The sequence below is a fragment of the Temnothorax nylanderi genome, unplaced genomic scaffold (genome assembly GCF_030848795.1).
Source record: "Temnothorax nylanderi isolate EJ_2023f unplaced genomic scaffold, tnyl_v1.0 TNYL_tig1241_pilon, whole genome shotgun sequence".
In the NCBI taxonomy this organism is placed as follows: domain Eukaryota; kingdom Metazoa; phylum Arthropoda; class Insecta; order Hymenoptera; family Formicidae; genus Temnothorax; species Temnothorax nylanderi.
Window position 1 is genome coordinate 1 of NW_027250303.1, and position 26,547 is coordinate 26,547.

The 26,547-nt window shown below is 44.0% G+C and overlaps 1 protein-coding gene across 1 annotated transcript; it reads left to right on the top strand.

The window, feature by feature from the left end:
- Positions 1–10,174: 10,174 nt before the first annotated feature.
- On the top strand, positions 10,175–26,338 carry Sema1a (semaphorin 1a; the record flags this gene model as incomplete). The annotated part of the gene is made up of 8 exons (XM_071726109.1): positions 10,175–10,271; positions 16,158–16,567; positions 20,073–20,161; positions 21,711–21,852; positions 22,824–23,172; positions 23,505–24,118; positions 24,204–24,414; positions 24,510–26,338. Coding segments are annotated over 8 exons (2,195 nt in total), but the record flags the coding sequence as incomplete, so codon positions are not given.
- Between the last annotated feature and the right edge of the window lie 209 nt (positions 26,339–26,547).

Here is a 26,547-nt window from a genome sequence, read left to right on the forward strand (position 1 = left end):
TTTGTACATTATCCGGGGAACTTCGTCAGTTATGAATGACTTTCCGCCAAGTTTCCTAAAGACACGGCGAAGAGAGTCGTCCGTGAGAAAGAGCGAGATAAAGCAAGACAGAGAGATAGTAAAGGGGGCTGAGTAAATACTGCAGCCGCGAAATAACTTGCGGTGAGAAACGCTCTTTACGAAGAGTTAGATAATAAAATAATTGTTCTCTTTTCTTCTCTCTCTTTCTTTCGGTGTTTTTCTTACTTTTTCCCCCCTCCGGACATTTTCGCGGAATTTAACGTGGAATTGTGTACGCGCGATATTAATGCAACGCGTTTTCCGCGCATATATTCCCCGGGAGAGCAATGCACACGAGCCGGCGGAAACGTATTGAAAAATAAGCGCGCGGTGTAACAAGCACACACACACACACAGCGAGCACTAAATTATTTAACTTCTACGCGCGTGCTTTATTCACCGAGGAGCGATTCTACCCCGTGGATAAATGTATCGAAATCAAATTACGTCATCAATAATGCTCGTCCGCGTTCGTGCTCTGCGATTTCGACTTTACCGCGGGGAGGGGGGGGGGGGCGAGTATGCATTTACCTAGGCGAGTGTCCTCGATTATGCCGAGCGCGTTTCATTCTTTCCGACTGACTTGGAATTGCCTCGACGCTTAATTTATTATTTAAATCGAACTTTGATCTCTTGGTGATCTCTGTTTGAATTCTGTTTTAATTATAAGCATATGATCAGCGCTTTCTAAAGCGATCAGTGCTTTCTAAATCTCATAGAGAGGTTTCGCCACTAATATGTTAAAGTGATGCGATAGTCACTCCTAAAGAGAGGGTTGTCACTCTAATTTGAGTAAATGCGAGTACTCAGAAAGTAGGAGTGAATTTTTACTCAAATTTTTAGAGCGGCTACCGGAATGAAACGATCTTACTCTAAAGCTATAGTGAATCACAACCCACTAAAGATATTGCACTCGAAAAGATGCCCTTTCAATCAAATGGAGTGCGATTTCACTCCAACTTATAGAGCGCAATTTTACTCTTTCTTATAGTATAGTTCGAGTGGCGAATCATTCGAAGTGCACAGGCTCAATTTTCACTTTTCGTTACACATGCATTTCACTAGTTTTGAGTGACATTTCACTCTTCAACTTTTAGAGAGTGGGTTACGATTGAGCGATGTCGCATACATCCTTTGTACGAATGGAAAGAGAGAGAGAAAATAGAGAGAGAGAGAAGGAGATTTTGTTTCTCTTCATTTTCCTGATCTGTTCTCTTTTTCAGTGTTGGCGCGATAAACACTATAGCTCGACTCGCGGGGTGCCAAGATTCCCCCACTTCACTACTACGCTACACGTTTTTAGATGTTCCCCGGCGAGTACCGCGCGGTAAACGTCTACGTTTCTTCTGGCAATAAACCTTCATCCTCCGTGGCGTCGCGCCCCCCTACCCCGGGCTCGCGTACAACACGGAGAAATATAGTGAAACTGTAAATCTTACACGTGCGTGAACGCGCAATACAGCATTCCGAGAAGCAAATAACGTGCTCGTAAGAAACTTAGACCCTCTCAACGTTCTGTGATTCCACTCGTGCGGTATCGTTCCTGGGAATTAATATAAGACGAGCTTGAAGCTCCGAATTCACGAAATCGTGGAATACGATCTTGCGCTTTTGGTCGATCGAACTTCGATGGTCCACTTCATTAAGTTCTGTTGTTATTTGTTAACAATGACGGATCTTTCTACAACGTTCTAATCCAATGTTATCCGAGGAAGCTAGCTCCGAGACGATGTTTCAGCATTCTGCGTTCGATTGCACCCGAGAGCGGATGGCGCGGCGTGCGTATCGACGATGCATTCCAATTCCGACGAGAGTAATCTCTTATTGAAAAGATCGACGTGATTACGGTCGCGTGTTTAATTTAGGAACGGTTCAGATTGCTTTTTTGAGATTTGCTCTCCGTGTGCGGGCACATCCCCCTCGCTTTCTCACATTCTTTTCCCGCGGCGCTCGCTGCATCTGCACACAGTCGTTCTAGGCACGAGACGGCGCGGCGCGTTATCGAGCGTGTAATTCCCCTCCCTATAACGCTAGGTTATTGGAAAGGACCTCTGACTCAGTTGCGATACCGTTATGCCAAGATCGTCAAAGACGTTCATTCTATTCATCACTGCCTGGCAAAGATGTTCGAACTCGTACGCGAAAGTTTACCGATAGTCTGGCGTATTTTGTTCTCCGAATATTATATCTTTGTGCTTTAATACTCTCTAAAAGTCGAAGAGAGTGCACTTCAAGTGATTCGGCACTTTAAGAAGAGTAAAGTTGCACTCTATAAGTTGAAGTGAAATCGCACTCCATTTGAGTGAAAGGGCACTTTTTTTTAGTGTAGTAGATCAAGTGTACAAGAGTGAATTATGTCACGTCTCTACAACTTTGAGTGAAAAATTTCACTCTGCTAGAGTCAGTCGATTTTAGTGAATCGTGATTCACTATAGCTTTAGAGTGAGATCGTATCACTCTGGTAGAGTAACCGCTTTAAAATTTGAGTGAAAAATTCTCTCCTACTTTATGAGCGCCCGCATTACTCAAATTAGAGTGACAACTTTCTTTTGAAGTGACTAATCGCAATCACTCTAATTAGTGGCGGAATGAGATTTAAATTCTATGAGATTTAGAGAGTATGCATGACTTTTATACTAGTTATGATTATATGTGAAATGAAGTGGTACGTGTGTGCTTATTCTCCAATGTTGGGTCGAGTCTCCGTCGAGACAATGAATTTAGACTTGCTTTTGTAAATGTAAACGATTTATTGCGGAGCGATGCGTGCACGTCTGAATCTAAATCCGCTATCTTACTAACTGCCCGAGAAGCGGGAACTCGCGCTCCTTCGTCACTGTGCGTAACGCCCTCTATTCGACTCGCTCTCAACTTAATCAACATGAAGAAATATTTAAAAAACTTTATCTGCAAATATATTTTTTCTTGTATCGATGAAAAGGACGGATTTTTTTTGTAGATTTTTAAGGTTTCGTACTATCTTAACTCTTGTCAGGAAATAGCTGCAGTTCGTCCCCGTTGTTCGCCCGGCGTATTCTTTTCTCCGTTCGTCCCTAGTTTACATCGCTAACGAGAGACACAATCGAGAGATACTTCTGCTCCTCGGCCTCGACTACGGACGTGTCGCGAATCCGTCATTATTCGCGGATTCCTCTCGGACAAGGAAATATTATCTCCCGCCTGTCTCGCCCAATCGTTCGTTACGCGGCTCTCAGAATTCGGGGCGGAAAGATACTTTTTCCTTCGTTAGTTTTCTCTTGCGCCGCGAATAATTATTTCCCCGAGACGCGCCCGGTTATCGATCTCGTTAGTTTCTCGCAAAAAAAGCTCGAGATGTATCTCCGTGCTTCGCGTTTCTTCGAGTTCGCGCAACGTTCTTCAGAGAGAAACCCGTCTACTTTTGTGGAGCATTCTACAGCGGCGCAAATGACTTAGGATCAATTACATCGTACTCAATTCTATTTTAATTATTGCCTTCATGAATCCCGAGGACGTTCAAAATACAGGATTATTCCGCAGTTTGTAAACTTTGCTTCGCACGTAAAATATTTTAAATTGAATATATAATTACAAGAGCTGCGGACTTGATTCTTCTATCTTCGAAGACCCCGCACATCCGCGCTGACATTCTTCGTATTGGCGCCTCTATCCGGCTTATCTTGTCTTGGAAAATCAGTTTTAGCCGATTTGAATTTTTCATTCGCTTATTTTCAGCGCTGTCCCGCGCTCTCCGTTTTTCGTCCGGCTTTTCTCTTCTGCTAGATCTCGTGGGATTATCTCGCCCAAGAAGAAGCCAGTGTTGTCCCAACGAAATTGAAGTGCACCCGGCAGGCTCGGCTAACACGACGTAGACCGCGCGTAAAGGGACATTCGCACAGCGGTCCGAGAACAGTAAGAGTTCCACAAGCTGGGGTTATTTCTCGCAAGCTCGCTCCTCCCGGACGTCCCATCGCGCGCGTTTTCTCGATGTAAATCGAGACGTGTCGAGCACACGTAAAAATCCAGCTTTTAATTTACTATAGAAAGAAACGATCTTCATGTATTAAAAATGAGAAAATGTGGAAAGTTTAATGTATACACGTCCGGTGAGGGGAGATACTATTTATATCAAATTAAATTATATAACGAAAAGACTCTGCTTGGTTTCAGAATGCTTTTGAACAAGAGATGTCGATTAATATTATATTATCTATTCAGTGCACAGTGGATCAAATTTGCTTAATTTATATTCGGGATCTTTGTTGAATTATTACTGTCCCTAATAATGGTGATGATAGCGGCGCCGTGAGTGATATACTTGAAACTCGTTTAACTATAAATTTCTTAAGCTTTTGGCAACCGGGTCGTTTTCACAACTGAAATCGTTACGGTGAATCCGGCGAATTGGGGCGAGGCCTGCAATATTTATCGCGCCCGACGTTTCCGCCTGAAACAGTTATAAACTAATGTCCTCGGAGGTGAGACTCCATCCAATTCGAGCGAGTTTTCACGACGCTCTCTCGAGCCGATTCGCGCGCTCTACGTGCTGGTGGAAGCTTAATCGCGAATGTTACGTCCGAAAGTGCAACTTAAGCCGCGTTTTTTGCCGATGTCTAGCTACAATAAAACGCCGTAGGTAAGCTGGGTTGACAGTGTCGTTCATTAGTCACAGTTGAACTTGTGTCTCGAAGTCCCGAGCGCTTTCACATATATGTGTGTGTCTGTATATGCGTGCGCCGAACGGGACTCGACAGAGCTCTGGGGAAGCCGTTTAAAAAATAATGGCCGGGCTCGGGCTCACCCCGGTGTACCAGCCGGCACCCCAGGCACGTGCGAAACTTTAATGACACTCGGTCGGGGACGCTTACGCCGAAAGGGGCCTCACCGTGGCGATGGGCCCCCGCATTCGAGTCCACTTGTGTGGCGTACCGCGTGAGATAATCCGCACTTCGAGGGTGAGAAGAGTTGATGACTGCCAATCGCCGCGGATCGCGATTGGCACGCCGCTGAGAGGCCGGAAATTAGGTCTCCCGCGTCGTCGCGTGTGGCACACGTGCGTGCGCTGACGTGCGTTCGGGGCAGCACGTGACAGAACGCGACTCGTGCTGATTGCGAGTGTCAATAATGCGGTACCTTTCTTAACCGAAGGTGAAATGACACCGCTGCGCAATAATGTCCCCGTTTCTGATACCACATCCCAATGTTGCGACATTGCAGCTTGCACAAATACAATGATTCTCATGAACCGCATCTTTCTCTGCAATTTTACGAGATCAGGGTGACGTAATAAATATCTAATTTTTATTTGATAAAAATCTCGATAAATGCATTTAACTTTAAGCTTGTAAATTTAATTTTAATTAATTTAATTTCACGATCTCAGAATTACTGATAATTTTATGAAGACATCAGTTAATTGGCAATTTTATCAATCGTATTTCTACGAATCTTCCAATATATAAGTGATTATAACGCCTGCGTACTCTCTAAATCTCATGGTTTTGCCATTAATATATTAGAGTGATTGCGATAGTCACTCCAAAAGAGAGTAAATCCGGACACTTATAAGGTGGGAGCGAATTTTTCACTCAAATTTTTAGAGCGGCTACTCTACCGGGGTGATACGATTTCACTCTAAACTTCTAAAGCTATAGTGAATCACGATTCACTAAAGATTGATTGATAAATGACTCTAACAGAGTAAAATTTTCCACTCAAAATTGTAGAGTGACATAATTCACTCCTATGGACACTGATCTATTGCATTCAAAAGAGTGTCCTTTCACTCAAATGGAGTGTGATTTTACTCCAACTTATAGAGCGTAACTATATACTCTTTCTTAGAGTGGCGAATCACTCGAAGTGCACAGGCTCAATTTTCATTTTTCGTTACACTTGCATTTCACTCGTTTTCAGTTTCGTTCTTCAGATAGTATATCTTCGTTACGCTTGCGGCGGCTTGTAATTATCAATGAATCGATAATCCGCGACTTCTCCGTCGCTGATGGCTACGTCGATCCGGGATACAACCGCCAATCTTGAGTACATCAAATATCCTCAGCCGTCACCCATATCATTTAACCGCGGCACGCGCACCGTTTCGCGTCAGTCGGATTAACTGACGGAAGATGCGCGGGCGTCACACCGTGATCGACGTAGACACGCAGGAGTGGCCCGGTCTTAACACACAGGGACGCTCGTGCGTTTAATTGCCATTTCACGAGCCGTTCCGTCTTTCTTGATAAGCAATCCGCCCACCAGTCACGGACATTCGCACGCCATCGTTTACCCTACGAAACAGCCGGTCCCTCTCCCTCGCCCCCTTCTCTTTCGGAGCACGTGATAAATATGCCTCTCTTTCTCACTTCCTCTCTCGCGGCCCGCCGTTGTTCCTGCCTCCACCTCCGACGTCTCGCACGGCGAAAGCGCTTTCCGGCGAAGTTCGATCTGCGAAGTTTGACGGGCGAGTCGTAACTTTGGACACGTCCAATATTTTCGAATCGCGGCACTTGCCGGGGCGGCCCTGAGGAACTTATATATGTGATTTGTAGAGGTGGTTCGCGGGGTCGGACGGTAGCCCGGATAAATCGACTTCGGTCAATTTTTTAGCATTCGAGGAACAATCGCAGCTCTCGGGGAGCGGTTTCGATTGTATCTCTCTCGAATCGATTTCTTGCTGAAGTATTGACTCTCAGTTATCAGTTCTATGAAGATTGTTATTAAATTCATGACGTGGTATCGTTGTTATGTATATTTATGAAGACTACAGAGCTGTGTTGGGACATTCTTAGTATATACACATACACTTGTGTGTCGAAATAATATTATTATTCGGTAAAGTAAAAATAATTATTTGGGAGACGAAGCATCATCTCGAAGCGATGAATTCTGCCGTCAGTGTACGTATATCGCCGTAGTATGTACAAGTTTTTGTGCTCCGCTGGCAGCAGCGTGAAAGCCGATACATGTCCGCGGCTTGTATTTTGTATCGGCTTTCACGAATATCAGAGCGCCTCTCGTTGCTCGAAACTTGACGTTAACCGCAAATGGCTGGCAGATGCGAAGTTCTACCATTCGCTGACGGGACGGCGGAACAAAAGGAACGACGGAGAAAAGGGCGAGGAACGAGGACGAATTTCCTACGGTAATGGGGCTGATATTGCGTGTCCTTTCAATCGAAGGTTTTCACTGATCGTATCGAAGAACGACGTTTCTAAAGAGCTCCCAGCTTCTATAGATACCCGCGATCTCTGAAAATGTATCGGGAGAGAAATGCTTACCATTTACAACTCTTTTACATAAATACAAAAATATCTCGAACGCGTAAATTTTCACGCGTATATTTATGTACATATTAATATTCCAAGCGTATCATTAATATCAAGAATATGCGAAAGTATTAGTCCAAGTTGATAAATATTTCACAGATAAGAACGGAAATCGATCGTGATGTAATTGATATTTGCGGGAGAATCTAAAGTTTAATTAATCAATGATGTTTAATATCTCGTCGGGCGGTTTTGCAGGTCTTTTTCCGCCGTGGCTAATTATTTATCCGTTCGTGCATTTTCCACGTGCGGCGGACGCGAGTATATTGCAAATCGAGAGATCCCTGGAAATCCGTTTTCGCCTCCGAGTCACCCTTCTTCAGCTTTAACCTCGCGCGACACGCGACTGGAATCGAACGGCTAATTTTGGAAAGCGATAACCGAGTGAGCCTCGGAGTTGATGGGAGTTACGAGACACACACTCAGCCGGTTTAATTTCGAAGGCAATCAGAGAAAGAGGATAGGTGGTGGACGCCTCTATCTGGATATCCGTCGATCCATCGCGCGTCCACTCCTCTCGCTCTTTTCCTCTGTACACGTCACCCTCGCCTCGGTCTCTCCATATCAGCTGGATGCTCATCCATTTGACTTCTCTCTCTCGAACTTTGCCACGGCAAGCGGCACGAATGTAACGCTCGACAACGTGACGTTAATTCGTTTCAACGACAAGACGTATGATGCTTTCGATAATAGCTTGCTTCAGCATTGCATTCGTTCATTGGCAGTGCTCCTGTTACCGTTGTTGCTTGTCTATATCTGACCCAAATTGCATGAACTGGGTGCGAGGGCGCGCCTCCTCTCCAGTCGTCGAAATCGATTGCTATTAATGTGTCCGATGATAATCAACCGTCGAGCTTGAAAGATTTTAATGTACTCATCTGGAAAAAATATTTTAAAAAATTTTTTCTATATTTTTCTATATATTTTAACTTTTTCTATGTCTTTTATGAAATGTTTTTATAGGATATATAACTGCGAGTTTGTGCGCATGTAACACGTATAGTAGTAGATAACGATAAAAAATGTCAATTACACATGTTTGTTTAGTAACATTCGCAACGGTCGATTGGTTCACGTTGAATGTATAACAAACATTTGTGACTATATGATCAGTAGCAGAGTGGTTACTTGCAACACAAATATATATATATCCATGACTCGAATTACATAAATCAGGTAGAGGGTGGTTCAGTGGTTGACATTGAGTGGCAGTTGAATGTGCAAAGCCCGGAATAATTATTATACGCATTCCAATAAGTGAGGTTCAAATGCGGACGTTTAATTACATTTAAATATGGCGCAATTAGCTAGATTAATATAACCATTTATGTTTGTGTTACAACGCTTTTCAAATTATAGTGCATTCGAAATTCTGTCTCAGTTGGCCGCCGACAAACGATTCAAATAAGTATGCTTCGCATGAAATTTTGCTGCATATTAATAAAGCTGGTTCTTTGTTAGTTTCCGCGGCAAAACTGTGAATAACTCGCTTCGTAATAATTAATAGAATTGTAAATAGAAATATTTCCAAAGAGTGAACAGCCGTTTCACATGGACCGTTTAATCGTCGTCCTCATTCCTTGTTGCTGTTGCAATTGGATGCACTAAGTGCATCTCTATCTCTGGCCTGAATCACAGTCGCCGGATGCGCAAGTTCGATCATCTACATTGAATGACATCGGGATATGGGATCGTCTGATAATTACTCTTTTAATTATACCGCCTGTTCATCGATCAATCACTGACATTGGAATCTCGTTGAAGAGAGCTTTCAATTGATATTTATAGAATAAATGACAGTTACCCGTCAATGTTTGCGCACAAAGAGAGCATCGAAGATCGATGATCCTGATGTCATCGACATTAGAAGACCTTGAAACAGATGAAAAAATTTTGTATCACTTTAGCACTTTTTTATGAGCGAAGAAAAATAGAGAGACGTATTGAGACGCATTGTTAAACGATTGTTTATCGTTATTGCGACCTATTTATTGTTATCGTAAAATGTATTTCTTTTCATATGTCACATGTGGCACACTAATATTTAATAAGCTTTATATTGCTTCCTCGTATGCGAGGAATATGCTGCACGCCGTCAGTGTGGCAATGCAATTTATGCATATGTCCCGAATTGCATGCACCGGATCCGAGATTGCTGCGATCGGCATTGATTACCCCGGACATTTCTGCTTATTACACTCGAGGACCCAGTGAGGCGTTCATTAACGTTTCGCTTCGCAGATGTTGAACACGATTATTTCGTTGTCCGAAAGAGGCCGGTGCGGTCGAAAGAACGCTGTGGGAAATTCGGAAGATTTAAACGTAAAGAATATAACGAAATTGCAGCAAGTGTCATTGCGTCGATCCCTCTCCAATCGTTGCTATTACGTTACGCTCGAATTCGATAATCGATTTTATTGCACTGAGAAGACCCGCAAAACATCAGCTTTGCGACTTGTGTCCAATGGATAATTAACGGATAATAGAGACATCTCTTTTTTTTTAGCCAGCTGGTGAAGTTAACGTAGACTATTCACAGTTGGTTCTTTAATGAATCGATCAGCATTGTTCATCGGGTCCGCGGTCAAAAGAAAGCTTATTACGCTTATTAAAGCCGGCTTCCGCCCTTTGCGGCAGCAGGGAGAGGGGGGGTAGGGGTAGGAGGGAGTCGACGAACCGTCGTCGACTGTCACAAAGAGCAACGTCGATGGTCGTCGACGGCTAATTAGATAGAATAAGGTAATTCCACTTTTCAAACGATAGAACAAAAACTAATCCGAAACCCTTCCTCTGCTTTTCTTTTCCAGGTGCGGAGGATGTGTTCAGGTTTACGGGAAACGAGACGCACACAGACTACTTTCGGCTGGTGCTCAGGGATGGGAACTATCTTCTGGTCGGCGGAAGGTAAATAGAGGATTTATTTGGAGCTAGTGCTTTAATTAAAGGGCCGCTTCTTCTTCTTCCACTTCTTATTCCTCTTCCTCCTCGTCTCTCTCTCTCTCTCTCTCTCTCTCTCTCTCTCTCTCTCTCTCTCTCTCTCTCTCTCTCTCTCTCTCTCTCTCTCTCTCTCTCTCTCTCTCTCTCTCTCTCTCTCTCTCTCTCTCTCTCTCTCTCTCTCTCTCTCTCTCTCTCTCTCTCTCTCTCTCTCTCTCTCTCTCTCTCTCTCTCTCTCTCTCTCTCTCTCTCTCTCTCTCTCTCTCTCTCTCTCTCTCTCTCTCTCTTCGCTCTCTCTCTTCGCTCTCTCTCTCTCTCTCTCTCTCTCTCTCTCTCTCTCTCTCTCTTCGCTCTCCGGTCCCTTCTTGGCCCTCCCGCCCATCCATCTTCCGACGTATCATTGCACCGCTGTCTGCTCGAGCGCCCGAGATCGACGTTGATCACGAGGTAGATCGAAAATCGTGTAATTTTCTTCTGTATATTGCGCGTGTAAACTCATTTTACCGCGTAAATTGAATACTCGTCCACGAGTATTTTTTAATCCGGTCCGTGCGACTTCTCCCTGTCAAAGTCGATCTGGAATTCAGCAGTCACCGTGCGGCGGCATGTGAAAAACACTCGTGAAATCTCCGCCTGTTCAAGAGCGCGAGTTTTTATTTTCGATCATTAAATTATCCATTGACGGCGAACTAGTGCGTTATTCTGGAATGTATGGACTTTGGTAACAGAGGTAATGATCATTTTAATCGTAGAAATTAATTATGTGTGCGTCGCCATGGATTCTCGCCGGAATATCGTTAAATAATTATGAATTTCCTGTTTGACAATGATACCGCTAATCGTATCACAACCGTATACACAACCTTCAAAATGCATTATTAATCGACATTGTACACTACTCCAAGTTGTATCATAATTTCAGTGTCTAATATTCATTGCAGAGAAGTATCAGAACAGGGTATTCTCACCAAATAAACATTCGGATGTCGAAAAATATCTTTAATATAATATGACGCGTTTCAATTTATACCCTTCTGTTTATTAAAGGCTAATAAACAATTTCGTTGAATATACATAAACAAAAATTATTATACAACACTGAAGTTGAAAAATATCTTTAATATAATATAACGCGTTTCAATTTATACTGTTCTGTTTATTTAAGGCTGATAAATAATCAATTTCGTTGAATATACATAAACAAAAATTATTATATACACAGTTGGAAAATTTGTGTTAAATATAACACAAATCACATGTCCAAAACGGTCCACTCAAATTTTTGTGTTAATTTAACATAATATGGATGTGTTAAATGGTAACATTGATACTATGTTAATATTTCAACAGAAAAAAAATGTAATTTTGATCGTAATTTGAAGTTAATTGTGTGTACAAATAACATAACTTTTATGTTGAAATTAACATATAAGAAATGTTCTTTTTACATTTTACAAATGTAACAACTCGGACTTTTGATTAGTATAATGTGTAAAAGTTACACTGTTTATTTGTTAAAAGTTTATTTTTTAACAAAAGATTTATGTTAACGTAACATTTTATTTTTGTTAAATGTAAATATAAGAAAATGTTATTTTTACATTCTAGAAATGTTAATTTTTTTATTAATATACATATAAAGTGTTGGGTTTATAAATTATTATACATATTAAATAATTGAAATACTTTTATTTCAATTATTTAATATATATAATAATTTATAAACCCAACACCCTAACATAATAACATTTTCTTATATTTTATATGTTTTGCAATTATTATATAAATTGTTAATTATTTTAAATATGTAAATATAAACTGTTTAAAGAGTTACAAAAAGTGGTTAGTTATAATGACTAAATCTTTTTCTAAGGATTCGTAGATCTCCCAACTTTTGGTATACGACAAATCAATTTATTTTACTATAAATAAAATAGACGTACTTTTTACAATATATCCTAAACACGAGGATGATATTTGTAAAGTGTTCCAGCATTCACATACAGCATATAAGCTTAATACACTCACATACAGCACTCACATACAACATAATAGCTTCGGATTCTACGGAAAAAATAAACAAAATTTTACTAAAAGTAGGCAAACCCTCAGATAAAGATGAACATATAAAATACGTCGTAACGGAGGAGACACTCGACGGCGGATCTTGTGATTTTTCTGAGTTCCTACGTCAAGTTTTTGTGCAAATTACTCTTGACATCCAAGTGAACAGAACAAGAATACGAAGGCTCGCTGTTGATTCTGACCCTCGGAAGAATTTCGTCACGCAATCGGTACCGATAGGACTTTATGCCGATGCTGTGCGTTAGCGTTACCACAGTCCACATACAACTTCCCGATTTTCCTTTACTCGCACTCGGCACTTTTCGCGCCAACGATAACTCAACCCATAGCTACCCAGACTAGATAGTCAATCACGGCGCGGGCGCCACCACGATCAGCGACGTTTCTTGTCCATTGGCTTCTGCACATGGGACGCGGAAACGCTTGCCGCGCGGCAATGAGCGACGTCGAGACTTGTCGAAACTTGTCGAGACTACGTCATCCCCACTTCTGTTATAGAGTAAAATCAACACTCCTTTTCTGTAGATTTTTACTCCCATTTGTGTTAAAGAGTAAAATCAACACTTTTTTTCTGTAAATTTTTATTCCCATTTCTGTTAAAGAGTCAAATCAACACTCTTTTTCTGTAAATTTTAACACATTTAATAAATACGTTCAAATTGTGTTACTTTAACATATTTTTTTAATTATTTTAATAATTTTACATTTTATATTTGTTAAGTTTAATTAACATAGCAGACATATGTTAAATCTACACATGTATGTGTTGATTATTTAACACAAAAATTTTAACCAGCAGATTTTTTCACAAAAGTACACAAATTTTCCAACAGTGTAGCACTAAAGCTGAAAAATATCTTTAATATAATATAACGCGTTTCAATTTATACTGTTCTGTTTATAAAAGGCTAATAAACAATCAATTTCGTTGACTATACATAAACAAAAATTATTACATAGCACTACGTCCCGTAATGAGATAATTAATCATGTCAAACACAAATAATAGATGTCATATTATCACGACTGTTGGACCATATTCAATCGATTACCAACGAGCAATGTATGAATTAAACCTCGAATCTTTATCGTTCGTAATATTGTCAAAAATATATCTCGCAATATGATTTCCACGTATTAATAAGTACGTAGTTGTCTGTAAAGAAAGATAAACATTTACAATATCGTATTAAGATCCAGCAAATACAATGTAAAGTAATTGCAGACGCAAATCTCAATATATAAATTTAGTCCAGTCAAATTAGACATTTGAGCTCGGAAGTGAAGAGAGATTTATGAAACCTTTTTAGGGTTGTTGGGGGGATGTAGAAGAGCTTATTTCTGAGTTTTCGGGTTAATCGGACCGATGGGTTTTTAAGGGGGGGAGGGGGAATGAAAAATTTCGTTTTTTCGCAATAACTCGGCGAATTTTGATCGTACATGATTGACTAACCCCTCATTTTGTAGCTCTTTTAAAGCCCTACAATTCATTTCGTGAAGACCCTAACTTAAGATCAAGATTTGTCGAGTTCTAGCCGGTGAAAGTGGGAAAAAATGTATTTTGTCGCGGTTTTTTGCGTTTATCTCGTTTCCATTAATAGATAGAAATGTGCCGCCACTGACAAAGTTGTAGGGCTTGAAGAGACCTACAAAATGAGGGGTCAGTCGTTCAGATTCGTTAAAAATTGAGCCCAGGAAAGCCTCTGGAAGTCGCGCTTTTAACGCGTGGCCGATCGTCGCCCGCGCCGCCTGCGCCGCCCGCGCCACCACCGGCGACGATCGGCCACGCGTTAAAAGCGCGACTTCCAGGGGCTTTCCTGGGCTCAATTTTTAACGAATCAGAACGACTTACCCCTCATTTTGTAGGTCTCTTCAAGCCCTACAACTTTGTCACTGGCGGCACATTTCTGTCTATTAATGGAAACGAGATAAACGCAAAAAACCGCGACAAAATACATTTTTTCCCACTTTCACCGGCTAGAACTCGACAAATCTTGATTTTAAGTTAGGGTCTTCACGAAATGAATTGTAGGGCTTTAAAAGAGCTACAAAATGAGGGGTTAGTCAATCATGTTCGGTCAAAATTCGCCGAGTTATTGCAAAAAAAACGAAATTTTTCATTCCCCCTCTCCCCCTTAAAAACCCATCGATCCGATTAACCCGAAAACTCAGAAATAAGCTCTTCTACATTCCCCCAACAACCCTAAAAAGGTTTCATAAATCTCTCTTCACTTCCGAGCAAAAGCCTTTTTTTTGTCTAATTTGACTGGACTAATTGTATGTCTATATAAATGCGGGCTTTGGATTCGTCATTAGGGGACGTATTCAAACAATTTGATTGTGCCCCCTCCCCTTCCCGGTCGATCGATTACCGCGCGTTCTTCCTTTTTTCCTCTCCTTCTCCCTCGGATTCTCGGGCATGCACGCAGATAAATCTATTCACGTTTCGTGCGCGCTGAATGCGCGCTGTACCAACACTGAAATCAGTCGGCAGAAGCGGCGATAATCAGGTCGTACACGGATTAAACGCATTGTGCGTGAATGAACTCTGATATATATCCAGGCTCGTTCGTTATTGATCGGATTACACTAATTGCTCGGCCGATTTGCCGAGCTTCGCCGCCGCCGTCGCCGTAGCCGCCATCACCATCACCATCACCATCACCATCACCATCACCATCACCGCCGCCGCGTGCACACTGTATACGAGAATTTGTTTCTTGCTCGTTATGTCGGACTTATAATACGGGAATGCTTCGCGAGACACGGAAATATCCCGCGGTCGACAAAATCCGCGATCGGCGCGGCCGATATGTTAGCAGGGAGCGCGGAGGGATTCTTCCCCTTTAAAGTGCTTCTAAGCATACGGCGGAGTGCTTAATGAAGAAGAGTTAACGATCGACTGCCGAAACTTCACAAACGCCGCTTTCCTAGCTAAACCCGCGTTAACCAGATAGTCTTGCTCCGTTGATGTCTACTTTAGGCATCTAACTTTGCAACTTGGAAAACTCTTTTCTCCATCCAACGTACATCAGAGTCCTCCCGCTTCCTTGATACTCGTTGCAACAATGCGAAAGATACCAGTAACAGTCAGACCATGTCAGTTTAGAGTTTAACGAAGATTTTTGAGAGAGCATTCTTTTTACAAGAATTTGTTCAGTAGAGATTGTATTACGTTCTGAGTATAATAAAAGATATGAAGAATTGTACGTGAGGTTGAACAGACCCAGGTATTTAAAAAAGGAAAATTTAAAGAAGTTAAATATGCGAGATAATGTAAGAGCGTTGATAAGAATGAGGTGTGGTAATATGGAGGGACGAAATAAGTATTAGTCAGAAGAGGAGGAAACGTTATGCGTGTTCTGCGGACAAGATAGGGACAACATTAGTCGTTATATAGACGACTGTGAGTAGATATACCAAAGATTGATTTATATAGAATTAGGGAGAAACAAGGAAGAAATAATAGATAAAATATATAACGATGAATTAGATAGGATTAAAGGGTAGATGTTGAAACAATCGTGGAAAGAGAAAGAGGCTAGAATAAGGAAGAGTAGATAGGAATAAGTATTAGCGTTGCATGTTAAGGTTGCATGAAAAGAATGAGTGTGTTAAGTTATTTGTAAACCAAGTCCACTTCTTGGTTTGAGCTAAAGTTAATAAAGATTGATTGATTGATTGTATTATGAATTGATTGTAAACAGTCCCCTATCTTGCACACCAAAGAATCTTCATTTTCAAATGGGGCACCGTACAATCTCGTTTCAGAAATCTCGTGCATAATCTCAGTTTGACCGACCTGACGGAGCAACAGAGACTGACCTGGTACTCGACGGAGAACGACGTGAAGATGTGCGTCGTCAAGGGCACGCCCGAGGAGAACTGCCAGAACTACATTCGCATCCTGGTGAAAACCGCGGCGAACAACCTCTTAGTGTGCGCCACCAACGCCTTCAAGCCCATGTGCCGTGATTATACGGTGCACGCGGGCAACTACACGATCGTGAAGGAGAAGGGCGGGCAGGCGAGGTGCCCGTACGATCCTCAGCATAACAGCACCTTTGTCTTCGTCGATGGTGAACTCTACACCGGCACGGTCGCCGATTTCGCGGGCATGGATCCGATAATCTATAGGGAGCCGCTGCAGACCGAGCAGTACGACTCGATGAGTCTGAACGGTGAGTCATATCAGAAGGCTAATCCAATCGTCAATTCTCCGGATCCGGGGTGATTGATGACGCTTAATGATCGCGTTCTGCTGATTTACATTGAAAGTCGGCGGTTAACTCCGATCGTAACTCGGGATATCAATTTTCATTTTCGCCGCGCGCGCTTTTGCCATTAATTCGACACGGCGACAAGTGCGGTTTGAAGTCGGTAGTTAATGATTGAAACTCCGAATATTAATTTTCATCACGGCGAGCTGTAGATTATCATTATCGCGGCGAGTTGTGGATTATCAAACGCGGAGTATCTATAAAATGTACAGATGTTACTTTAAAAGGCATTTAATAATTTCTGACGTTATTTTGCAAAATGGTGGGTTTACTCGCAATTACAAGATGAGATGTTTATTCTAGAGACGCTCGAATTAGTTTATTTTAGCTGTTTATTATTCCTAGTTCCTCCAAGAGTAGTATCGAGAACGGGTTTCTCTGCAAATAGTGATTCTGCGAGTCACGAGATCGGATCGCAATTAGACCGAGCTAATTGGATGCGATAGATAGCTTATAACCCGAGATCCGATTAATTCAATCATTACTTTCTAATTGCGAGGAGTTGCAGCGAAAGGCCCGTTATTTGTATCTCTTGAAAGTTTGCGTTTCTGTATCGGCTCTCTCTCGGTCCCAGCGCTTTGCGAACTCCTCCGTTTCTTAACAATAAGACAATAGTCGCATTTATCGAAAGTATCTGCGGAAGTTTACGGAAGAAAGTTACCGGGGATTCGCATTATCCAGAGAAATCGAATAAGAAAAGTTCAGAACGGAGGTGGACTGTGGTGATCCGATATTAAATAAAAATGATCAATAAGCCGGGACAGAATTCCATACGGTGGGAAAGGGGGAGGGGGGGAAGGGGAGTTCCCGAATGAACCGAAATTGCATGAAACTTTTCGCGGGCGTCGATTATATTTCACGTGGTTCGCCAGGTTGCTCACCGAGGCTATTATCGTTCTCATGCGCAACTTTAATCACGTCGTTTTACCGCGTTTACCAACTTCTGAAATTATCCTATTAATATTCCGGCGCGACATAATTATTGTCCATTATCGACCTCGTTACGCCGCCGTCAAGCGTGATTCCTCTCGGGCCAGAAGGGCAATCGCCGGGGATAAACGCGTGTCTGAATGTTTGAAAATCGCGCGGCGGCCCCCCCTCATAATACACATCCCGTGTCCATTAAAGTTCAACTGTGAGTTCGATTCAATATTTGCGCACCAAGTTTCGGTCGGTGTGCGCGCGTCCGGGTCGACTTTGAAAATCCGGGGAAAATTATTCGCGGAAATATCGCGCGCGATCGGAGCTGGGGGCCCCCTTCCCCTGGGTGTCTCCCTAATCCACACGGTGTAATTCCGGCATTAACCGTGCGTGTACGTGGTTCTCTAAGCTCTCCTCCGTCGTACTTGCTCCAAGATTATTCCGCGGATCTTCCGGGCTCGTGTAACGACGGAGCAAGCGCCGTGCCGCGCCGTCCCCGAAATCGGCTCCGAAATTTGCCCTGGAGATTGTAACGCGACCCCGTTGCATCGTAATGCAAGCACCGTCTGTGGCGGGAACGCGATATCGCCCTACGACTCGGCTATCCGCTGTGATTTTTAACTGACAAAATGTCGCTATTGTTTAAATCAATGCCCGACCAAATTGGATTCTATTCCGCTCGACGTCCAGAATTTTTACATGATTTCATATTTTTTATTTGGCTACATTCGAAAATATGGGAAAATACACCGCACATTTTTTTTTCTCCTCTTCCATTTAAATTTAAACACGATTTTAATTAACGCTATAGACATAACAGATTTTATCGCGCTTTTTGAAACATGTTGGTACACGCTATGATTTCCACGGTTATCGATGGGTTCTTTGTTCGCCCAACATTGCCCGCTCATACGTCGCGTATGGGAGCTCTTTGTGGATTTAATAAATTAAAAACTGGTTTTCTCGGCGTTATACCACGGTGTATTATACGAAACTTCAAAGTGCCGTCTTCGTCGTCACGGCGTTAAAATTGATACGTCACTTTGCTCGAGGCGGAGACGGCGGGGGCTACCAATCCACCCGGGGTATTTTAATTGAACGGTGTACGAGAGCGCTAATCAAGTTTCTCCACCCGTTGGACAATATTGATTTTCTCTCCGTCCGTCGAAAATTCAATTCCATCCCGGTCGCCGTTCTCTGCGCCGCGGCGCCGCTCTCCTCCGCGTCGTCCCCTTCGGCAAATCGCGAATCGAAAATCTTCGTACAAACGATTCCCGACTCGAGGCGCGAAAGACACGGGGACGGGGACCGTGTCGTCTGGGAGAGGCATTTTTCTCTAATCGGTCGCGGAGGGAGGCTCGGGAGAACGACGGAAGTGTTTTCCTTTCGGAGAAAGGACCCCGGTGTTCGTCGCGAATTTTCTGCGGTACTTTGTCTCGGCGGTGGCGCAGTTAAACGCGACGTGGGACGCGAGGTGGAAAGGACGGGAGGGAAGAAGGAAGGAAGGAAGGAAGAGAGCCGGCGACGACAGATAGAAAGAGAGAGATAGGGGAACCGGAGGAGAGCTCTCTCGCTAAGGGGTTGGGTAAAACGAGGAGAATTTATGGGGCGGAGAGCGGACGGGTCGTTCGGATATACCTACGTGGCATGGCGAGATTAATATTACTTTATGAATCCTAAGAAGCTTATGAAAACCCTGTCAAGTTAATAAATCGATAAAGTTTTCCCACTTTATCGAGCGGTCGACCGGAACGGCGGCGGAACCGCGACGCGACGGCAACGTTTTACCAGGGGACGGCGTTGAAATAACCGACAGAAAATAAAGGGGCCCCTTACGCGTAGCCGGCTTATTGGCGACGGGAGTCGCCCGGAACACGCGTATACCTGGATGCCGCCAACGTGTCGTGAAACTTTCGGCGTTCGAGTCGCGAACCTTCGCGGGTTTCATTTACTTTCGCGTCCTGGCATTCGTTGTTTTGCCATTGTGATGAGACGATCGTCAACAGCGGAGTCATACATACGTAATTTTCGAGCGTTAATAATCGAGGCCTAATGCGTCGTTTGTCAACGTGAGTGTCTTAATCGCCGGTAATTACGCTCAATTAATTATCGCGTTTGTCGAAATTAATGGCACAATTAAGGGGCACGTTTGTTAACGTAAATAACCCGCGCTCTCGGTTGGCCTTAACTTTTTGAGCCGCTTCGCACGCCCGAGAATTAATGTTCGTCGCGCGAAGTCGAGTAGAAATGGAAGTTTTTAAATAAATCGCGGCGAGATTTCCCACCCCCCTCTCCTGCACCCTTATTTTCCCCGGATACTGTATGAGGCGTTGTCTGCTTTATTACACGCCATCGATTGCGTTCCAGTAGGTGGTTATTACGTTCATTTATTTATAAGGGGAATTTATGGCGCCATTTACCATCGCCGCGCGCGCGCGCGGTGGCAATAGCAGTTAGTAATAATGGCTACATATTCTAATTGCAGCACCGAACTTCGTGAGCTCCATGTCCCAGGGAGACTTTGTCTACTTCTTCTTCAGAGAGACTGCTGTAGAATATATCAATTGCGGCAAGGTAAGGAATCGCTGGCGATTAATCGTCGCCATATATCACCCACCGCGTAGATTTCGAGAGGGAGGAATCGCGCGGCGGGCGCCTTTCCGCTCGCGTAATTATTACCCGTCGCGAATACCTCTGTCAAGTTAATACCTCCACCATAAAAAATCAGAATAAGATATATGTAACAAAATTAAGTGCTATTTAGGTGCTAATTTAGTGCTCTATTCCTGATCAAACTGTTTAGTAGAAATTCGCATTTGAAAGTGGGAGTGCTAGATTCGTGTCAAGCTAGTACGCGAATGTCCGTATTTAGAAGTCTAGACCCTGTGGAGGGACGCGGTGTTACGCACCCGTGTCGGTCCGACGATAAAAATCGATCGATGCAATTAAGGGTAGCGACACTCGCTTAAACGGCATTAGTTCCGCCATTAACTTCCGCCACGTCATTTTCACGCGTAAGATTTAATACTCCGCCGCGCGCTTTTCACGGCGGATCGAAATTTGCACGATAAAAGCTCGGCCTCGCGACTATAAAAGTCCCGTCGCAATATTTTGCCCGGTGAATTAGCACACGGTCAACGGATAACAATGGAGTGGAGGAATCGCGTCGAATGAGATTAAGTCGCGCGTCGGGCCCGGATAATACGCGCGAAAGTTTCGAAAGTCTGAACGGTTTTTTTTTTAAACCGGCGAGTAAAGGCGATTACGATTTCTTTCACCCGTCGTTTCGCATTGAAGATGAAGCTTTTAGAGGCTCGTCACTTCCTCTCCTCTTCGTTACGCGCATAGACGAACGGTCCCCCCGCGGCAGCGAGCGCTGTGAGTGTCGGTCGGACTCATTGTGAACGAAGCTTGAGTCGAAGTTCGACTTATTGTTGAAAAGCGCGCCTCGAGCTTTCCGTGCTTTCTGATAATGACGCATAATTTTACGGGGCGAGCGAAGGATAAATCTGGACGGGGGAAAAACTTGGGACGGGATATTATGGATAAAGATTTGCGGGCTCCTCCCGCGAGCGAATGTCGCGGAGAAATTTTATGCGACCCGGCATAAATTTATAATCTCGGCGGGGCACAATAAATCATTCCGCGATCTTCGAAATCGCGCGAGCGCGAGCCCCGTTCCGTTTTCTCCTCCCATTTTAAGTTCGTTTACGTGCTCGAGTATGCGCTCGCGAATTCTATTTTAATTACAGGTCACGAATAAATTCTCCTCTAAATCACCCGCGCCTGTTTTATCCTCTTTATATAGCGGTATTCCGCAGTGTATTTTGCAAATCGGACTTTTTTCTGGAAGTCACGGTACGGCATACTTCGTGCAGGCTGCTCCGCGCGAGGAAGTTTCGCGCAATCTTTATGCGACGCTTCGCGCCGTCCGCGGAAACGTGCGTGTCACTTTAATAGCGCGCGTAAAAGCTGAAACTAGATTTTCTCATTCGCTCGTCCTTTTTTCCTCGTGACACATTTTTTGGGGGAGGAGGTGGCGGGAGGGGGGAAGGGAAATAAAATTTTCTCGTCTTACGCTTTCCATGGTGAAATTTACGAGACGCAATTTTCACGTTTGCAGGCCGTCTACTCTCGCGTGGCGCGAGTCTGTAAATACGATCGGGGCGGACCGCATCGTTTCCGTAACAGGTGGACGTCATTCTTGAAGTCGCGTCTCAATTGCTCTGTCACCGGAGACTTCCCGTTCTACTTTAACGAGATACGTAAGTATAGACGGACATCGTATGCTCGCGCGATGGACCGCGAGCTTCGATGCACCGTCCGCCGTCTGAGAGTATATTGATTTCGCATCTGTTGTTCTAAATTCGCTTTATGATCAAAAAAAGGAGAATCTTTTTTGTGATATTTTATGTACTGTGTCAACGAGGATATCGCATCCCTAGAAGAATACTGTCACAACTTAAAAATTCACGACTTTCAGAAGAGAGGAAAAATAATTTCAATTTTTTGAATTGTGAGATAACAAACGCAATTACAATTGCGATATTTATTTATAATCAATACTGTTTCTTGAAGAGGTCTGAGGCGGGATTCTATAACTCCTTAACGACAGTTTCGGTATCGTTGCGCAGCTTTCCTACCATATATACCTGCGCAACAATATCAAAACTGTCGTTAAGGAGTTACAGAATCTCGCTACTGGTGTGATTCACTTGTCAAGTCATTTATAACACTATCCATCCAGGAAACCGTAACCGGTTTAAAAGAATTATTTCACAATTCAAAAAATTGGATTAAATTTGTTTTTCCTCTCTTCTGAAAATGGTGAATTTTTGAATTGTGACAGTTGTTACAATCGGGGTGCGATATCTATGACTTAGAACCACCGGGTCTCGGTCATAGATATCGCACCCCGATTATGGACTCGGTCTTTTGTTGGTCAAGTTATCCATTTGATCCATAGAAACTGATTTCGCGGGAAGACTCATATTTTTAATAATTGTATACCTTAAAATATTTAATTTATAATTTAAAGTGTCCATATTTCGACATTTCTATCTTCAAGTTATCTAAGAAGTCTAAACATTGGTGTTTGATTCGAGCTTTGTACACGTATTCTTAGAAGCAGATGCGAATTTATGATAGATGCTGGATTAATCGTATCACTCCAATCACTCGTGCGTATCCTTGAGGATATATTCGTCGAGTAATTTAAGGAATATCTCGATCGCAGAGTCAACGACCGAGCTGATATCGGGCCAATACGGCGGCACCTCGGCCCAGCTCATTTACGGCACCTTCACGACGCCGGTGAACAGCATAAGCGGCTCGGCGGTGTGCGCATTCTCGCTGCAGGACATCGCCGATACTTTCTCCGGCAATTTCAAGGAGCAGAGCGCCCTGAACTCCAACTGGCTGCCGGTGCAGGACACGAAGGTGCCGGATCCACGGCCCGGCCAATGCACCAACGACTCGCGCACACTGCCGGATCTGACGCTCAACTTTATCAACACGCACTCGCTGATGGACGAGTCGGTGCCGAGCTTTTTCGGCCAGCCGATCGTTATACGCACCAGTTTCCAGTAAGTGAAAATCGCTCGAGAACCGGGAGATTTCGGCCGCGAGCTGAAATCCAAATTGAACGCAAACTACGTGCGCGCGCGCAGAGCCACGCTTTCGAGCGTTCATCGCGCATCACCGCGTCGCGTGTTTTGCATCGATGCGGGCGCGGTTTACGTTACTGTAACGCCCGACGTTGCTAGACGCTTTTTTATTTTCCCTGCGGATCCTTTTTTTTTTATACAGCGAAACGCGGCGAGTGAATCACAACATGTAAATTGGTCACCTCGCGTGTTCGCTCGTCGACGATACAAAATCGGGAAGCATTGATAACCCTGGTCCTACCGATATCTAGTTACAGATTCACTCAGATCGCCGTGGATCCTCAAGTGAAGACTCCGGGCGGCAAGACCTACGACGTCCTCTTCATCGGCACGGACAACGGCAAAGTGATCAAGGCAGTGAACGCCGAGTCCGCCGATTCTCATCAGAAAGTCAGTCCGGTCGTGATCGAGGAGATACAGGCGTTCCCGCCGACAGTACCGGTTCGCGGCATCAAGGTCGTCCGCGCCTCACAGGCGGGCGATGGCCTCGAGGACGGTCGATTGGTCGTCATCGCTGACAGTCAGGTGCAGGCACTGAGACTCCATCGCTGCTACAGCGACAGGATACTGTCGTGCAGCGAATGCGTGGCTTTGCAAGATCCGTACTGTGCCTGGGACAAGGTGGAGAACAAGTGCCGAGCGTTGGTCGGCCCGGCGGCGACGGACGCCAGCAGGTTCCTGCAGAGCGTCGCGACCGGCATACACGCGTCCTGCCCGGCGAGCAAGAGCCTCAACAAGGATGCCGGCAGCGTCGGCGCTATTTCCGCCAATCAGAACAAGTTCCCGCAGGACTCCATACCGAATAAGGACAGCCCTGGCGGCGAAATCATCAATATCATGCAGGACGAGGAACAGGACAGCTCAGGTATATGGCTTGTCAATTGAATCGAACAAATTTATTTCTTCGTTTTGCGTTATCACAAATGTAATTGATACTCTGTTGCCTGCAGGTCCGGAAGTATCCGCGGCCGACACGCCTCCTCCACAATACTCGGTGGAGACCCTGGTAATGGCTGTAGTAGCGGGTGCGCTGGCCGCATTGTTCGTCGGCTTTGTAGCCGGTTATTTGTGCGGCAGAAAGTGCAGGAAAGACGAGGACGACAATCTACCATATCCGGACACGGAATACGAATACTTCGAGCAACGCCAAAACGTGAACAGGTAATATATTTGTTTTCAACGGACGAACTAATTCGGCGGAGGGATAATTTTTTGCCATTTGCCGCTCTTAGTAATGTCTGTTTATCCACATTCAGCAGGCTGGCGCCCGAGCCGAAGCTGCTGCCGCAGGAGGAAGTGACCTACGCGGAGCCGGTGTTGGTTCCGCAACCGCCGAAACCGCTCCAGTCCCCGAAAGGTACCATGAGGAAACCACCGCCAACGCCTACGGAGACTCTCTTCCAGTTCCCGGACGGCTACGGTTTCCGCGGGGGCCCCCGCGGCGATAACTTCGGCACCCTTCGCTCCCATCAGGGCGACGCGTATCGCCGCAACGACGGCTTCGCGACCACGCGCAGCGTCAAGAAGGTTTATCTCTGAGAAACGAGCGAGGAGGGGGGTGGCCGTCACCGGAGCCTAGGACGGCCAGCGCGCAATCGCCACAACGCGACGACGGCCAGCAGGAGTAGTCGCGCTGTGACGTCCGGGGGACAGTCAAATCGTGAACTCGCCGGCCCGAGGGCACTGGAATCGCCCTCGCCATCGTCGAGTGTGTCATCGAGTTCCCCGACCCCTCCCTCCTCGTCACCCTCGCCCACCCTCGTACCGATCGCCATGAGCGGCCAGCAGCCACCGCCGCCGGCAACGCCACCCTGCAGCTTCATCTATCGATCATAGTCGTCACCGTCGTCATCGTCGTCGCCATTATCGTCATCATCATCATCATCGTCATCGCCGTCGCCATTACGATCACTGTCGTACTTTACGTTTGGCTCGGCGATGCGAGGGAATGAAAGAGAGGGAGAAAGAGCGCGTACCGCAGTCCTAGCGCGTTATTATTCCAAGATATGTGGAGCGACTAATCGAGAGGAGAGTCCAGGCCAGAGATCTCGCAGTACTTCGATGGATGCCGCGATACTTTTTTTTTTGCCTTCAATCCTGAATCCTCTTATTTCGCGCGTGACTTTCGTTTCGACGCTGATGTTGCTTTAGTCGTAATGAAAAATTAGGATATCAGAGTTTTACGTCGATCGAGTCTATAGATGTTATCGTTTGTTTGTGGAATCGATAAGGATTTTTTCAAATTGCGAAATTGATCGTTCATCACGAGCATTGGGAAACGTCGAGTCAAGTAGCTGTGCGTAGAGCAGTTTGTTCGCAGGTTGCCTATTCGTGAATCATTGCAGCGTCATAATGTAGCATTTCGTAATCCTCGTAGGAACGACATTCCAACCAGAAGTGTTTTGGTAGACGTTACGATGATCATTAGCTCGTTTATCCGTGCATATTGAAGAATGAATAAGGCGAGCGCAAACATTTTAGCAAGTAGCGATTGTCGGTTATCGTAGATCTTTAGCACTAATCCGCAAAAGAATGAGCATGTAGAATATAGAAGGAGAAGAGATTCTACGATTATCGATGCTCGAACTGTAAAAACTCGAGTAAACTTTGGTGATTAGGCTCGATTGACAAAATAGTGCGAACGTTACGCGATGGTTCGCAACAAAATGTCGTAATCTCCACTATTTTATTAATTGACAATTAGTATCGAGGTTGGTATATTGTAAAGCTACACAGCGTAGTATTACGACAAGGCTTTTTTCATAAAGTCAATTAAAGGAGACTATCCGCAAACTCGAAACACGCAATTTTTCTAACGTTGTAATATTTAATACGAGTGATTGATAGTGCCATTATAGATCACGTAACACTGCTGCGTGCCTCGAAATTGAAGACGATCACGATGATCGACATTGTTGGCCGAATGTTTTTCGCGATTGACCAAATGGATCATGTGGAATACATTTAATTAATTGTACATAATAACGTCTCTATGTCTTTACATTTATATTTTTCTTTATTTCATCATTTCTTTTATAATTCTATTTTATTTGTATTTATACTTTTAATATATTATTACAAATTGTATAGAGTTTTTATTTACGCCACGTGAAGATTGTTGGATTCGGAGAGTTACTTGGACATAAAATAACAAAAAAATATACTTTATAAAATAAAATTGTCCGTAATTTAATGTAATTTATACATTTTAATATTTTGATGAAATATGAATTTTGTCCAGTGTACTTTGTTATAACGTCATACAAATATTTAAATTATGCATAAAATCGTGGA